At 40.6% G+C, this 18298-nt stretch overlaps 1 protein-coding gene across 1 annotated transcript in view; it reads right to left on the reverse strand.

Annotated features, from left to right (window-relative positions):
- VIPR2 (vasoactive intestinal peptide receptor 2) overlaps positions 1-12721 on the reverse strand; it is a 51392-nt gene extending 38671 nt beyond the window's left edge. Inside the window, exons 1-2 of the mRNA XM_036406339.1 lie at positions 12538-12721; positions 9550-9652 (exon numbers count right to left, since the gene is read on the reverse strand). Coding sequence (XP_036262232.1) covers positions 9550-9652; positions 12538-12588 — 154 coding nt within the window. The 5' untranslated portion in view covers positions 12589-12721. The remainder of the gene's footprint in view (positions 1-9549; positions 9653-12537) is intronic.
- Between the last annotated feature and the right edge of the window lie 5577 nt (positions 12722-18298).

The following is an 18298-nucleotide window of genomic DNA, read 5'->3' on the forward strand; positions in this document are numbered from 1 at the left end:
GCATCAGCCTCTCTTGGCATTACCAACAGTATCCCTGAGAGATCTCTGATGGTGGCTTGGCCATCTGTACACAATTTCAGAGGTTTACACTGAGCAGGTCACCTTCAGAGCCTTTGAAATGGAATTTCAACATGCTTAAGTCCTTCCTGAGTTGCAGTTCTGGGTCAAAATCCAGTCCAAATCTCTATGATGCAGCACCAGAGCTTACTCAAACTAAAAGAATGTTTACCTGAACCAATTCAGGTCATGCTTCCTCCCCAATTGATTTTAAGCCAAAACCAACATCAATAACACGACATACAAGTAATCAGAAAGACAAAGAAACTATTTTCTTCATCTGCCAGCACTCAGAACTACAGTGACAAAATGAAACTCTTTTGGCTTTGATTGATGGGCTGCCTGAGCCAGCATAAACAAGCCCTGGAGTACACAAGAATAATTATCATCTTGTAAGACCTCAGAGGTTTTTATTTCAACCCCATTTCCACTAACAGTGAGAGCTGAGATGAGTCATGAAGCTGTTCATGCACCCCCATGGAAGCTGATGACTTTCTCAAGTTTTCCCTTTTGTCTAATCCACTCTGTAAAATGGTGGGTTTATTACAGTAATCTGCAAGCAGCTCAAAGGACTTTGTAAATTTTTTCTATGCTACTGTACATTGACTGGGCTAAGGTTTTGCCAAACAGGCAGCTGAACATCATGGACTTCTGAGCTGCATTGCTGTGTTTTCCACAGAAAACACGTTAAAATCTTATTCAAGCCTCAGCTGCATGGAATACTATATTGAAAAATTGAAGTTCAAGTCCTATTCCTACCAAAATTAATCAACACAATTTGTATCAAATCTCAAAGCTTGCTGCAAGGAACTCAGTATACAAGTTTTTGATGTTCAAAACATCTCAAGTCACTTATGGTTTCTGAAATATGGCTTTTTTTCTTTATTTTTCCTCAGTATTTTAGGACTTTACAGGCATCTATGGCTCAGGAGAGAATGGTAGTGTTTCAGATTCCTCAAATCAAATGGATGAAGTAATACCAAAGATGTATTTCCTGCATGTAGACTACATTCAAATGCATCAGAAATCATGTGAGTGAAACTGAAATGGCTGTCACCAGAACTCCAAGAATATTAAGCCTCAATTTATGATTATCTACAGGCTTATTGATAATGGTACAAGACATCTGAGAAAACTGCTGAAATGTCCTGGAGACATTTACAGTCACTGAATGACTACAGTGGGCATCTGAATCTAGTCTGAATGCTGAAATGGCATTACTGGTGTAATTACTGCTAGAATTACAACTGGTAAACAGCAATGCATCTTCTGGGCTTTCCAATCACACCTTTCCTCATTGCCCCCTTCTTCCAATTACTACAGATTTTTAACAATAGTGCATTCATTTATCTTCTTTTTCTCTTAGGAAAACATCCCTTATGCAGAGGTGGGATACAATTAACTTGACTTCATCTTAAAACACATGAAATTAGGCCAGGTTAATTGCTCCCAATGATTGCCTGCTTCTTTCCAGTGACCACAAAGCAGTCTGTGGTGCTTTAAATACCACTTGGGAAGTGAAGGTGTGGTAAATGCTATGTTAAATGTTTCTGTTTCTCTACATAGAATATCTAACTTGATCATACTTTGTATTCTCCACTCAACTCACTCTCTATAACTCTCTGTCCAGCCATTAATTCATTCAGTGTTAGGATTTCTGGACTGTCATCCATCAGTGCATCACTCATAAAATCATTATCTAAATTATTTTCTGGAAATTTTACCCATCTCTCTCATATGCAGGCCTGCTTCCTACTGTCTCTGAAGGATACTGATAAAAAATATTCATATTTTTGGTTTAAATAAGGTCTGACATGTTCTGGTGACAATTTTACCAGTAAAATTATACTTTCTATAGCTAGCATTCTATTTCTTTCTGTAATTCACTTTTAAGGCAACACTTTAATTGCTCCAATGTTTATTTCATGTAATGTCTATAATTTTTATTTATACTATTTTAAAGTATTCTAAGTACCAGATGTACTTTAATGTACATCTTTTTTATTCTTTTATGCTCATTTTTGGATTTAGTCTCTATGTTTCCACTGTGCTTCAATAAATTCTCAAGCATTGAGTGTTTTTTTCCTTTTACTTTGATGTGCATGCATAAAAAATCAGTCCAGCTTAGATCTGTGTTAGCTCCTCTTTTTCTGTATGTCTACTATTATATTCTTTAGCTTTTTCTTTAACTATTGGGCTGGTTCTGGCTGGGATGGAGTTAATTTTCTTCACAATTGCTAACACAGAGCTGGTTTGGAACAGTGCTGAACAGTGGGTTTTTGCTTCCCCTATCTAACTGTTCTTATCTCAACATAAAAGTTTTCCAGCTTTTACCTTCCCAATTCTCTCCCCAATCCTGCTGTTGGGGAGTGAGAGAGGATCTGTGCAGGGCTGAGTTGATCTCTGGGTTTAAGCCATTAACAACTCCTAGGAAAACTGGCAAAGGCAAAAAGAGAAAAGGTTCTTCATCCCTGGTTCTGTGGTGTCTAGAAGAACATTCCTGCAGCCTGCATAGAACAATCCCTTTTCAATGTCTTCATTTGCACCATTTATTTCTCTGATGTGTCATTCACAGAATATCCAAGGAAACAACCAAACTTCCCTGAAATCCTTTGCTCAGTGACTTGCCCAAAAGTCTCTTCTCCTGTTCCTCCAGAGGACACTGCAGATGCTATTGTTAGCTAGTTTCAATGAGATCACTTACTTTATTTGAATGTTTGGTCTTTAATGCTTGTCATGCGTTTGCAGGTAGTTCATAATTAAAGGAAACATAACAGACTATAAACTACATTTTTGTTTCCCATTTTCTTCAGCTTACATAAGTGCAGCCACCCCATGCATCATCCTGCTTTTTGAGATCCAGTCTTTGAGCAACAAATTCACTTACCTACATGTGCTTCTTTGCCTATAAAAACATAAAACACTGGGGCTTGTGCTGGAAAATTTTGTCTATAGACACATTTTATAAATATGTAACCACTAGGTGGCACTTTGTATTTGGATTTTAAAGTTGTCACTTCCAAGAGAGGTTTAGCATTTTTCAAAACTGTCTAGGCGTGCATAAAACATGAAAAAACAACAGAGTGCTTTGAAAATGAGTCAGAAAGTCGACAGCTAGCCTAGGGTTTATTTTTCAATGTTTTGATTTTTGTAGTTAACTTGGCAGAGCAGGAGCCATCTCACCTCTTATGGGCAATGATTTCTGGACTGCAGGTCTGTATGCCACAGCATGGAACTTTGGTCGCGTGGGAATTATGAACATATATGGACTGACATTCCTTCTGCATTTTCACACAAGTGATAAAAAAAATGAAAAGGAGGTGCTGCACAAGCTGGGAGCAAAGCAGAACTGCTCAGAGAGGGAATAGGAATGAGACAGTCCCAAAAAAGGCTGCCCCACTGAGGGTATTTCCCACCTGCTTTTGGCAGGGCTCTGAGAGCAGGAGCAGGCTGTGATGGCCCTGCCTTCATCCTCCTCAGAGCCTGTGCCTTCCTCTCCCTGCCCTGGTGCCCTGTGCTGGGCCCTGACCCCCTCTGCAGGCTGATGTCCCTGTCCCAGGGAGGTGACACCTGCCTGGGGACACCTGCCTGGACCTGGGGTAGGACCGGCCAGACCCTGCCTGCCCAAAGCCCCTCTGAGTGGAGCTGCCTGCCTGCAGTCCTGTGGCAGTACAAACTCTGGCTGCAGTGGGGTCTAGAAGCAGCTCCAAATACTCAGAAACATGGAGGAAATGCCAATGGAAAAACTTCTAATTTCCAGTCAACAAACACTACTTGTAGACAGCAAACAGACATTTGAAATTCTACATACATTAGATACATTAGATTTCGCTAGCTTAAATAGAATGATGAAACCAGTAGGGTTTATCTCATATTAACCTAAAATATTTGAAGTTCATAGGTTCTTCAAAAGCCAGTACTAGTACCAGGAACGGCAAAAATACTGTATCCAAGATTTCTAAGGGATTTCTGGATTTTCATGAAATTAAACACTTCAGAAGAAATGTCTTGTTATCCTTTTGAAGAAGAGTTTCCCTTTGGACAATCAAAAATCTATTGGCCAGTTTTACACTTAATGTAATTTACGTATTTTTAGGGTTCTGTGGGGAAATATGGAAGCTGCCAGCCAAAACTTTGAAAAAAATCCCCCCCAAAGAAGAAAACAAACTTTCATCCAAGTTTTTTGGGTAAATCCTGCTTTCCAATTACTCAAAATGTCCTATGGAGACAAGAGCATTTATTTTTGAATGACTGAACATCAAGCTAATCTTACCATAAGAACATTATTTTCTATTCTTATGCAAATATATTAATGTGTATATAGTCAAAGCTGTAAGAGGTACCCTCATCTTTATGTTGCTCCAATTCTGACATGCTGTACATTCTTGAAAATTACCATTAAAAATTAATCTCCTGTTCATATAAATCCCACCACAAAATATTAACAGTCTCTGTTAAGAAGTGGACCATATATTTCTGCTAGTATGTATTATGTCTAACCCATGTGCTATTTGTTGCATTAGCTGAAGCTTTTTCAGTGTTTTGGTAGCCAAAATTCCTTCCTTGTGGTATTTCAGCTTTGGATGCCATAGACAATAGACTGCCATGGCCACAGCTGACTTTATCAGGACTGAAGTGCAAGACTATGTTGGGCAGTATTTCCTTCAGAATCTTCTGGAAAACACAATAAATTCACTGATGGATGTGCATTTTCCCTCTTCAGGGCTACAAATGCCATATACTAATGTCTCCTGGCAAATTTCTATTTACATTTTGGGTAGAGCAGAAATTTCAGATCTTCAAAATCATTGTGGGCACCTGGTGCTTCTCTTCTTTCCAAAAGGGTTTGTTATTGTCACTCTTAGTAAATTTTACTATGTGAGATTTTTGACTGAGTCTGATCAGGATGTTTTCCTGGTCTTCACCATTTTATTTACAGTTAGTTACTTTCCAGTAGGCAACTCATTTCATTCAAGGCTCTTTCTCACCCAGCCTCCTTAAAAGACAGAGCTCTGCCTCTCTTCTGCCCTCAAATATTTAAGTACAGCTTCCACAAAGCCCAGACATTGTCAATACCATAAGGGTAAGTTTTATGTGGTGTCATTAATGATGACACTTCAATCACTGAAAGCCAAAACATAAAACCATCCAAAGCAGCCCCTTTAGCTTCCTTCATTAAAAAAAAAAAAGTGTGAACTAAAAAGTAGCAACATATCTGTACTACATCTGGAAAAGCAGCAGCACAGAGATTTAAGGAAGCTAAAGTGGTACTTCCAAGAGTTACTGGTGCTGCATGAAAGAAGTTCCGTGACCCCACCATCTCATTTAATTCTACTTTGAATGCTACCTCGGAGGACTGTCAGCACCACTGCAGTCTGGAGTACTGACTCATTTTTGAGAGAAAATAGCTTCAAGACAAAACAAAACCTGATGCAAGACCTTGATGAGACAGGAACATAATAAAGGGGGAACCTTGAGGAGATTCCTGTTCATGTAGCAGAAGAAGGGTCCAATCTGGCTTTGTGTCATTCTCCTATTTACTAACGTGGAGGATAAAGCGATCACATTGGTGTGGCTGTAGAGAGAGGTGTGTGTATTATACACAAAGGTGTGGGGGTGTGTGTAGATGCAAAATATGCACCTTTCTTCCTGGAAAAACAACCTTAACAGGTAACCTGATCAGATAAATTTGACTTCTGGGCAACTTGCCATGGGTCTGACATTTGAATGTTCATCCCACTGTTCTGGTTCATCCACAAGATCATGAGCTCAGTGCTGGAATCACTGAGGAAAATTCTATCGACAGGGCAATTCAGGAGACTGGATTACACAGCAATATTGCTCCCTCTTGCTTTAAACTTACAAATAATGATGAGCATCTTTTTGGTGTCTTGTCTCTTTTAATTTCCTATTACAAGCTGCATTATGAAGCTTCTCTTTGAGAGGTTTATGAATTTTTTTCTTTCCAAAGCCATTTTTCTTTTCATCTACATCCCTTCCTCAAAGTTAAAAAGCCATATCTAAAATTAAAAATGTTGTCTGACGTATGGGTCTCACAAAAACATATTTTGGAAATCAAAATCTGAAAAGACACATTTAACTGTGCAGCCACTCAACCCAAGATGAATCAAAAGTCCCTAAACTTAATTATTTTCATAATTAAATCTTTTTTAGAACTTTTAGTTGTAGAACCCTGTTAAAAAACCCTGAGTTTTAACATTTTTGACCATAAGATTTCATTTTTTCACTTGAAGGTGAAGAGAAAGGGGGCAGTTACTTTATAAGGAAAAATTCTAAATACTGAATAAAGGCAGAAATTTGCAGAAGGACAATTTGTTGTATTTTCAACTACTTTAAGCCATGAGTAGCAGATAAAAATCAAATCAGTTTTTTCCATATAGACCTCAAAATCTGTAGCTATTATGAGGTAGTTAGATTGCAATTCATCTGCCCTTCAAAAATAAACAAATGTGTCCAAAGATAGAAGAACTTCTCCTAGGCTTCCAGCTAAGGTGCATCCATATCTCAGGGGCCAAATTATAGGAGGAAAGAAGACAACAAATGGGGATAGAAGCTAATGCAGTCTTCATAAAATAAACAACCAGATGTTATAAAGAGCACTACAGGGAGGAAAGCACTGCCACGGGTCTTTGGAGAGTGACTTCTCCCCTAAATGGAGTGTAATGCTGTGCACTAATGGAAAAGTATGTGCTAATGCCTGAAAATCCCCCAAAGGGTGCAAAGCAAGAGGTTTGGGTGTCTCACAGTTTGACATGAGCAGAATTTAGACCAAGTGGGTCCCTTGGTTTTAGCATATCCTTAGCACTGTTCAAAGGATGCTTACACTGTTTTTGTACAAAGTTTCTTTGGAAAACACACTACTGTGTGAAACACAGTGTGAAACTACTGTGTGAAACACACCGCTGAAGCCATGAAGTGCTTCATAGACTTCACTGTCAGTGATTTTAGGTGCAATGCAAAAACTACTCAGCAAAGCAGCAAAATTCTTCAGCTCATGTTTTGAGACACCTCAGGTATAAGATCATTTTATCATGTCAAAGAAACCCAAATAGCCCTTAAATGTTTCCTTTTTACCTTCCTAACTGGCACTGAGAAGATAAGATATTTAAGACATAATTGTCATCTAGTTCAAAGAAGAAGTCATAATTGTCATCTAGTTCAAAGAATTATCATCTACTTCAAAGTTGTCCCATACAATTTGGATCCTCCAAAATTCAGAAGTTGTGCATGCCCACCAAATTCTGGACTATGTGACACAGAGGTGCAAACGTTTCCCAGGTGCCCAGTAAATTAATGAAAATATTCCCACTGATTTTGATAATGGAGCTCCAAGCTTTCTGTGGCAAATCTCAGTGAACCCTTATTTCCAAGATCAAGATAGCTCCTTCACAAGATTTCATGAACAGCTTTTGTAAGTTAGGTAGCACATACTAAAGCTAGAGAAGTATGACAAGGCCTGCATAACCATCTTTCCCATTCAGGATAAAGTGGAATAGCATTTGGGAATTTATTGTAAAGAATTATGTTTCAAATGTATTACAAGTTACACGTGGAGCTACAATTTGGACTAGTTCCAGATTGTCAATTTTCTTTAGCAGTTCTACTTTTTCAGCAGTCAGGCTATGACTGTTCAAAAGAGTCCTTATTTCTTTGTATGATTACAGAGAGCTGACTAGGAAAACAAGGACACACAGAGAATGTCTATTTTTGTACATGTAAATGCATATATTTAACATAGGCTACTCTCTGGAGGTTCTTGGTGAGAGTATCTGTAACAGAAAGCATAGAACAAATTCTCCTGTAATATTAAACATGCAGTTCTCATAAAGCAGGGGCTTTATTCCAGTCTCCAACAAAATTGAATATTCCCTTAGTTTCAGATGGGTATTTAATAAAATGTCTAAATCTGCTGTTCTGCCACTGTCTGCAGGGTTGAATCAACACCATCAGACATCCTGTGTCCTCCCAAGACATGAGTTTTCTGTCACAGCATTTTACTTCAGGAGGAACCCCTCTCCCAGTGAAAAGTGGCTGGGAAGAAAATACTGGCAGCAAACTTCTTTCTTCCCCTAGGGAACCCAAAATAAAACTGGTGTGCATCACAAAGATACCCTTGGAGCACTTCAGCATCTGGATCACAAAAGTCTGTCTTGAGGAAAGCTTGACTTTCAAAACCATGTAACAGCTAACAGGGCATTTATTGGTTCATGATTTAATTCATTAAGCTGGCCTACTAATTATTTCTCCATCTGGCTTCGCACCAGTATTATTTATGTAACAGCCATCTCTCTTCACTACTTATATATAAATAAAAGCCTTAAATCTAGATTAAGTATTCCAGTAAAATTTTGCATTTTTTAAATTACTTATCTTGATTAATAAAATGGAGACATTATAATAAAATACCAACTCTTGATGATCCTTTGAATTTTTTAAATACAAATTAGTATTAGAATATGCACTGAGAGAGTTACACATTTAAATTGAGGAGAGGTGGAAAAAGCATCGTAAGTTGAGACTCATGTTTATGCTCAAAGAGCACTGCAGATGGCAGGTCTCTGAGATCCCATAGTCATTATCAGAGTGTGTTCAAAACAAAATGAACACAAAAAGCCCAAATAAACCACGTAGCGACAATCTGAATTTATCTTTCACTTTTTTATTCCACTTGCTCAACAAATGGCTTTACCAGCACTTTCAACTTACAAGAAAAATGTTATTTTTCCATAAACTTTTTTTCTCCTCCCATGAGACTGTAGGAAGGAAAACCTAATAAAATCTAAAAAACAAAAAAATAAGAAACCAACCAACCAACCAAACAACCCATCCCACCAAAACACCCAAGCCCAAAAACCTAACAAAACCCCTACATCTGTTATCCTTCTTCCTTCTGCTAAATTACAGTTTGCTGTGTCACTAGCTATATATTTATCTTTCTATGCAGAAAGAAAATGAAAACAATAAAGTAACAGAGAGAGTTGGGGTTTTGGGCATAACACAACTGTCTGGTTTTCCCTTTGCGCGACTCCATGGTCCTCTAAGTGTGACTCTGATCTTCAGTCTGAAACATTGTCCACTTGGGAAACCCAGAATCCTTCCTGCCACCAGCACTTTACTCTCAGCTAGGGAGAGATGCTTGGCTCCAAGGCTTTCAGCTTTCCCTCAGATTTGCTCTTCCTGCTGGTCCTGTCATCACAGCTGCTCTGCCAGTCAGAAAATGCTACCACAACATCTCAGCACACGAGAATGTGTTTGCTCCCAGCTGGTGTCCCAGCCAGGGCATTCTTAGCACCTGCACAGCTCTCACCACATGCTTGCTGCAGCAGTGCATTTAATGCAAAATTCCATAAATTCTAAAAACCATAAAAAGCACAGTTCAGACAACTACAGAAGCTTCAATCACAAGAGTAAAGGAGGTAAAGAGAGGAAATCTTCAATAATCCAGTTATCTCTACATTACAGTTGTCTTACCCTTGTAGTCCACTGGCTTTGCATTCTTTAGAAGTTCCATGCACCTGGTTTCCTCCTTGTGAATCTCCAGCTGAAATCTGCATTCTGGATGGACACCATTCACCTGTGTCAAATTAATAAAAGGGTTATGTCTTGAAACTAGAATGAAAATGCTTCATGAAGAATGCAACTACCCATACTGAAAGCAACAACTTTAACTGGCACAGGTTTCACCCAAGCACATGCTAGACACACTCAATGCCCATTTTAGCTTCTCACACATTGACTTTTCAGAACAAAATGTTGAAATACTCTACTGGCTTCTTTCTGTAGTATTCATTTAGCTTTCTAGTGCATTCATCAATATTGTGCCACCAGATCCTTTTCTCCAGAAAAACTCTGAGCTGAAACTGAAAAAGGAGAGTAGATACATTTGCTCTTTTCCCCTTTTGTAGTAAGTTAGGGAGCTGAAAGTTTAATACAAATCACAGAACATGAAAACTGATCAAACTTCATTCTCTTTGACACGGTAAATTCTGCTTTTCTTCCCTTTTCCACCATGTATATTTTATCTCCTGAAGATCCCAGACCATGATTATTTGATTCAAGCAAATGCTACACAGGAAGAAAACCCCACTACTTAAAAATTAAAGCACTAAGCCTTTACTGGTTCAAAGCCCTTCCTTCAGCTCCTTGGTTTTCAGAAAAGTTTATGTATGTCCACAGGAAGAGACAGGAATGCAGCAGCAGTGGAGAGAGAAACAAGACCCTGGAAAGTTGTGCTGGGATCAGCTGAACTCAGAGAGGCAGAGTTCACAGAGAAACACATGGAGTCTGAAAGAGACTGCATGGGAGAAATTACTGCAGGAGGTGGCAAATGGAAAAGCTGGAAATGTCAGTGGAGCTGATGGGACAGTTTGATTAGCTCAAATGAAATCACATCTTAAATAAATAAGATGGGAATATGCAGTACTTCAGTCATCCTCACACCTCACACTTGTAATTACCAAGAAAAAGGTGGTGTCTCTCCAAGTTTCTGTCTTTTCTTTCACATCTTTTAGGAGACATTTAATAACAGAATCTGGTAATAATCTCTGATGCATGACACAGCAATTAAAAAAAAAAAAGTTAATAATTAATTAAGTTGTGATTCTGGGCCCAGAGCCTCGGATCCAGAGTTAGGACTGAGAACCTGGTGATGCTGCAGTCTCTTTGTGGACAAACCACTTGCACAGCTTTTAAAAATACAGTGCAAGAGCCATAAGCATAACAGCAGGGGCTGAAGACTCACAAAAATCTGTCTCTTCTCCAAATGTCTCATTTCACTGTCTGCAACATCAGAACCTGCCTTCCTTTTCCATGTCTCTTCTCTATGTTGAGTATTGAAGTTATACATTTCACATGCAGAATTCTTTTCCTTTCAAAGACACATATTTAACGTAAATTAGGATTTCTAGAATTTATAATTGAAAGTTTGGCATTATACTGAAAATACCTACATTTTGATATGTATAATCTTTTTTGCAGGTAGCAGCCATGTAAAATAAAAGTCCCATGTATATATAATGTTTTTAATAGCACTTTTCTTTCAAAAAACTTATTTTTGGCAATTTTTCATTTCCAAGTGCTAATGTTCTGTAACTTGACAGTGGATTTCCTACTCATCAAGAAGTGTTACAATTACTGGGTCTTGGAAAGGAAGGTTCCCTAAATAAAAATGTTAAATAAATAAAGGATAAGTCAAACTAGCTACTGCAACTAAGAATTATTACTGCTGAATAAACAACTTCTCTTTCTGGTACCTCTGAAATATCAGTAATTAATAGTAAACTTTTGTTAAAAATTTGTTATTACCCAAAGGTAGCATATTACTTTTCACAGCTGGGCTACATGCTAAGCTGTACTGTACCATGTTCTAATACATCCTGTTCATTCAGATGGACTTCACAAAGCTAAAGAGGTTTAGAGTTCCAGACTATATGGCTCTGACTACCTCCCGAAACACATCAAGATTTTGAGGGCACTCACCACTTTTTAGGACTTGTGCTCATCCATATTTTCCTCTGCTTAACCAACAGCAGGTTATCCTTAGTCACCAGTGAATACAGAACTGCATGTAGAGGTGCACACTGAGCTGGAAATCCAACTCAGGAGTATCCCTGCACATTAAGCAGCTTAACAATTTCTAAAGCATCTAGACCAGCAATTTGATGAACATTTCCTCTGACAAAGAGCTTGCACTCACCTTCAGTATGGTTTCCCGACTTTTGGTGTAACAAAAAATTTAAAAGGCTTTAAAAATTTTCTTTTTGTGTATCGTATTTCCATCAATGTAACTGACTTTTACAAACTACTTAAGAAATGCTTTAAAATATAAAGGTGATAAAAGCAGGCGCCCTAAAGAAGACCTCAATACTCTGTCTACTTTGTACATCGCAATCCCATTGTACATATTACAGAGCAGTTGTGGATGTGGAGCTTTTCCCCGCACGATGTCGGCCAGTGGCCTCTGGACCGCTCCCGGGCAGCGCTCCGTGAAAACTCTTCGCAAACCAGCGGTGTCCCCCGGCTGCGGGGAAAACTGCGGGGCTTGTGGCGGCTCCGCGGGGATGGGACCGTGCCCGGCAGAACGGAGCCGTCCCGGGGATGGGACCGTGCCCGGCGGAGCGGAGCCGTCCCGGGGATGGGACCGTGCCCGGCGGAGCGGAGCCGTCCCGGGGATGGGACCGTGCCCGGCGGAGCGGAGCCGTCCCGGGGATGCGGCAGGAGCGCCGGGGGAGCGCTCGGGGGTCCGGGCGGGGGCTGCGCCCGCTCCCCTCGCCTTCTCCGCCCGGGGACAGCCGGAGCCAGCGGCGAGAGGCAGCGCTGTCCCCGCACCTGCCGCGCCGAGCCCCCGCCCCGCGGAGCTGCGGGACAGCCCGGAGGGCTCCGCTCAGGCTCTGCAGGTGAGCGCGGTGCGCTCAGCCCGGCCCGGGCCCGGAGCGCTGCCTTGGGCGGGCTGACACTTACCGGCCCCAGGCTCCAGCAGAGCGAGAGCAGCACGATCGGCAGGGTCCTCATGCCCGCCCAGTGCCCGTCCCAAGGCGCTCCGCGGGCCCCGTTGGAAGGCGGGGAGCGGGGTCCGGGTCCCGCCCGGCACCATAGGGCCCGGGGCCGCTGCCGGCACCTGCCCCGCTCCGGAGCCTCAGCTGCCGGCCCCACCGCGGCCGTGCCCGCACCGCTCTGCGCGGAGCTCCTCCTCTAGCCCCCGGCTCCTGCCCGCCCGCCCGTCCGTGTCTCCCCTGCCCCTCTCCTCGCCTTCCTTTTCTCCTCCTCCCTCTCGCTGCAGCCGCCGCTCCCCCCATAAGAGGTGCGAGTCGCTGCCCTGAGCCGGGACCCCCCGCCCATCGCTGCGCCCCGCAGGTGCCGCTGCCACCCCCGGGCTGCTCCGGGCACTGGATGCTTCTCACCCCTCGCTGCCCTCTCCCAGGTGCCGGAGAACCCTCTCTTCCCGTGATGCACGCCCAGGGAGCCTGGGTGCCAGTCCCGGCAGCGCATCCGTGCCCGCCCCGGGCTGCCTTTTCCCGGTGAAACCAGTAAGGTCATCGAGCACAGACCCCTCAAGCCAGGCACGCACGCAAAACGTTGAGGGGTGAGTGAAGTGATCCCTGGCAGGGTCCGTTTTATCACTGTGTAGAACAACAGCTGTATGACTAAATCTTTCTTCCCCACAACTCTTTTTTTTTCGAGTTCTCGATAGAGAACCAAGAGTTTAAGGCAACTCCATGTTACTCCCTGGCAGTTTACCCCTGGCATGGATCTGGGTTTTGCCTCACAAGGCATAGAAAGTACTCAGTTAAATGACATGTTAGCACATGCCTTGTGTCACAGAAAAAGAAGCATTTATATATTGGCTTTTAGCTGAGAATGGGAATATATTACAGTTGCCTTTCCATTGACTTAATATGTGTTGTAATGTAAGTATTATGTACTAAAAGGGACTGAGGAGGCAGCAAAAACCTCTCCTAAATAGCCCCCCAAAAAAACAGCTACAAGCAAAGCAAGGATGCTTCTATGAGAAAAGATAATTTTAATTCTTTTTCTGCATATGCAAAAATTATTTTCATATATTAAGAAGAAATACCTGTTTATAACATCTTTGGTATCATAAAAAAGAAATACTACAAACTAATAAACAGTATTATAACCTTCATGCTGAGAGCAGAGGGAAACATTAATGTAGAAAGAAAAACTTGTAGGATGGTATTATTGTCAGGTAATGAAAATATTCTCATTGTAGCAGAAAAGAATACCTCTTTGGATTGACTTTGAGCTGTATGTAGCAGGTGGACTGAAAGGGCAGATTGCATCTACTGACACAGCTGGTTTGCAGAGGAGACTGGTTATGCCATTAGCTCTGAGATTCCTGGGCAAGCTCTCATGTCAAAACTCCTAGACACGGAGAGTTGCACAGTGCAGCCCCTCTGATTCCTGAGACTGCTGTCTGAGATTCCTCTTCTGGCTCTTGGTTGACACAGGCATTCTGGATCAATTTCTTAAGTGCTATCAGTTTTTCCCAAATAACAATCTCAAAGAATCTGATCATTATTGCAAGGCTTTGGAAAATCCTTCCAGTCTTCTCACTTCAGAAGTACTTTCTTGCCCTTTGTGATGACTGGCATCCCGCTAAGAGAGCAGTCGTTCTCATGAGTGGAATTAATACATGCCAAGGCTCATCAGGTTCACCAGCAATAAACCCCAGGGCAGTCCCTGTGCAGAGGAGCCACCAGGCAGGCTGTGCCCCAGCTGGGCTGCCCCAGCAGCTGAGGACACAGGAGTTGCCAGACACCAAACCCCAGTGTTTAATTCTTCGAGCAAATAATTCATTAGGCTGCTGAAGCTGAGTAGCCTGGGAAACCAATTAACAAATTACTGTTAATGTTCTGTGTAGAAACAGTCTTGGGAACTGTCATCATTATTCCTTCTGTGGAATGACAGAAGCTAATATCTCAAATATTAATAGTCCACATATCCTACAACTAGCAGAGAAATTTTGAAACTTACATCTGTTCTATCAGAAGATTGTCCACAGTCAGATTTTTTGTGATATTTTATTTTCAATGAATCAACATTTTTAGGTGAAAAGAAATATCATCAGTTATTTCTCAACCCTTTCCTCTGTTGCTGTTCCCAGTGACTCTTTGACATGAAAGAGACAGCAGATGAAGGAGATGCATCAAATACTAATATTTTTGTTTATATATAGCTAAGAATTTTTTTCCCTAAGAAGAAAACAAATTCTTGATGGATGAAGTCCAGCAATCATGGTTCAAGTTCTTTTCACTTAAACATATCATGGTTCTGTGCTCTGTTACAGTGGATGTAGAAGGGAAATAAAGAACAAGAATGAAATTAGAACAGCTGTTGATATATAGAGGTAAATACAAATGAGACTAATAATCTTAATCATCAAAGAACAGATAGGTTTATGAAAGAACAAAGGAGTCATATAGATTTAGACAGAGTTGATTTGATGACATTTCTGAGAAGGGACTGCCAAACTAAAAGGAAAAATTGTATGGAGGTATCCATGAGGCACAGGACTGCAAACACACAGAGAGAATGGTGTCCAAACATGGACAGAAATTCATCACAATAGAGGTGGTAGAGAAGTAAATGCATTTTTCCTGCAATAAATAGTATTTTGTATCAGCTGAGCCTGGGTGTTCCTCAGTGGGCAGTAAAAGTGGAAAGTTCACAGTGGCAGGCAGTGCCAAGGTACGGCAAGTTCTCTGATCTCACAACACATCCAGGACCCAAAAGCTTTTCCTCAGTTCCAGTTGTTGGAAGAGTCTGCCTGCTGAGGAAAGGTACATGCCAGTAGAGCAATAAGTAACAATTACTTGCTGCCTGGCCATCTGTCTGTTTGGAATCCTCTAATACAGTGCTGGCAGTAAGTGGCTGATTTAGAGTTTCCATACTGAAGTAATGACACCAATCCTCTTTGAGCTCAAGTCTTATTTAAATTGTTGATGCAGTTCAAGATGCTTTGAAAATTTGTATTTACCCCCAAATCTTTGTGTTCTGTATATGAAGTCTCCAGACTCATTGCTTTCATTGTTTAAAAGGAGTTTTCTTTTGTTTAATCATCTAACAATTATTGCTTACATAATGCATAACATAGAGTTGCCAGAAATACCTAAGCTGCATGAAAAGTTTTGAAGAGTTTCCCTCAAAGCATGTGTACAAGCCATCCTGAACAATGTGCCTCTTGCCAGCCTGTCTGTCTCTTGAGCTGCTCAAGCTGTTTCATGTGCTTTGAGCCCTGCTTTCCAGACCACAGAGAGTTTATGTGGAATGCTGTACTAAGTCCTTTGCTCTTCCTAGGTGTTCACACTTTTCAAACACACTGGGTCTTCATCAGATATTCCTAAATCTCCCAAAGGCACTCTCTACTGTCATCCTGAATTTTGTTAGGTTGTTTGTTTGCATTTTTTTTTCCTGCAGCCCAAATATTAGAGGAACGATTCCATCAAGCCTTGGAAATAGATTTTAGAAAGGTTTTCCAGGGAAGAAAGACTGTGACTAATGTATATGCAGTTTGTATCTTTTATACTTGAGAAGATTAAAATTCTGTAAAATTTTAGTATCAGTAACTATTAACACACTTGATCTTACTAAGCCTCTCTCAATGATCAGATAGAATATGACAAAGAAGGTTCCAGGCCTGAGTGAGGCAAACAGTATGAGTCCTGCTCATGACTTGGGATTTCAGACCTTGGGCACGGTCCAGGGGACGTGTGGCTGCAGCCCCGTCCTTTGAGAAAGAGCACAGTGATGCTACTATCCAACTCTCCAACATCAGTGCTGTAGCTGCAGTGAGAAAATGAAATTCTCTATGTTTTATGTGAAGATCCAGATGGTGTCCAGAAGTTCTAAAATTTTGTCACCATTACTGATCATATTATGTCCCCTTTAATCTCTTGAACCCTCTGTTGTTTTCTAGGCAGAGAAGCAGCACCACACAGCCAAAGTTTTCTAAGGAAAGGCTGTCCTCAGCTGTATCACCTCAGCTTTTTCATTCTCCTCCCTCTGAGCATCCCCAACAGTGTCCTGCTGTGTCTGGCCATGAAGAGTACCTTTATGATGTAGCTGAGGGTGCATCTTCTAGTGGTGAGGCTCAAACTGCTCCACAAAACACCTTTTGGCAGTGGCCTGTGCAGTGGCAGATGCCAATATCAGCACACCAACTCCACCCCAACCAGTGACAGTGACATGGAGAACCTTCTGGAGCTGTCTTTCTGTAATGTGCAAGTAGCTTGGCTACAAAAAGGCGTTTCTGTAGATCGCAAATACAAAGAAGTCCAGTGAAAACAAGGAGACTTTCCTGTCTGGTTTGTTAAGTTCAGGACTGCTGAATAGATTGTTTAAAGTGATGTCTGTACCTCCTCAGTCAGAAAATGGCACAGGGACACTTTTCACTGAAGACACGGAATGTAGTCTACAGTACTCTGTGTAAAGTATGCAATTTTGTTCTTTCTCTCTTTCAAATTTAGAAGACTTACATGTAATTTCAAAAAAGTGAGAGACATCCCTTTAGTATAATGAACTCTTTCAATTTCTTGGTCAGGGTATCCAATTTTTCTGATTTCCATTATCCTCAGATCCTTATTATACTCATTAAACTAATAAGCATTCAGTTACATTCACATGTGTAGGTGAAGTAGAATTTGATCTTTTAAATTTATAAGTTAAATTTAAAATAAAGAAGTCGAGTATTTGGCATAATGGAAAGTACTTGGCTAATGCAAATTTAACTGTTATTTGTTTCAAAGCTCCAGATTTGGTCAGTGCTTTTTTTTGAGAGTTTACTGGACATGAAAACATCAAATCTTCTGATAGAATGAGAAGAAAATTCTCCCATTTAATTTTAGGGGTTTGTAATGATTAGTAAGTATGTTTTGTTTTATTACTATTTTTTTACAATTCAAAGTAAAGGGTAGATCTTCCCAAAAAACTCTAAAGACAAAACAAAAAAAAACCACAGAAAAAATTAAATGATGAAGTGATATAAAAGGCTTTAGAAGAATAGACAAGTGTAAGTGCAGAAGGGAAAACAAATGAAAAATAAAATAAAATACAAGTAGTGTTTATCAAAGGGAGTTAGCACTAGCATGAGATGATACTTTACTGGAAAAAGGTGAGAAGATATCTTTCTATACAAAGAAAAGTCATTAGATTTTTTCTAGATACCTGTCAGTAATGTGTTTGATATATTGCCATGGAAATTGCTAGTTGAATTGATAGAGCTTATTGAAATACCTATTTGATTAAAATGTGATAAATAAGCCTGACTAATAATGCTGATGTATAGACAGAAGGAAAAAAAGAAATAACAAAAACGTTCCTCAGAGATCAGGCCAGGGTCCTGTTTTATTCCTTTCAGTACTTATTTTCATCTTTGACAAAACAAAATTTGCTGCTGATTCAAGGTGCTGTCAGTAGTAAGTGATATTCAGGTAATTCTACAGAACTGGATCACCTGAAAATGAAGTCCTAAAAAGTAGATGGAAATTTAATAAAACAAGATGGAACGTCATGTGCTAAAAACAACAAATCAATGTTACCACCATAAGCTAAAAGGCAATAGCAGGAAGTCCTTTGTATGCATGTCAGTGTGTGGCAAATATGAGTATTAATGGGACATGGCTGTGAAAAATAAATGTGATCTCAGGACACATGGGACAGAGACTTGTTGTAGAGTTAAAAAGCAATGAATGAGGTCAGGTAA

This window comes from Molothrus ater, chromosome 1 (assembly GCF_012460135.2).
Source record: "Molothrus ater isolate BHLD 08-10-18 breed brown headed cowbird chromosome 1, BPBGC_Mater_1.1, whole genome shotgun sequence".
NCBI classification, from domain to species: Eukaryota; Metazoa; Chordata; class Aves; order Passeriformes; family Icteridae; genus Molothrus; species Molothrus ater.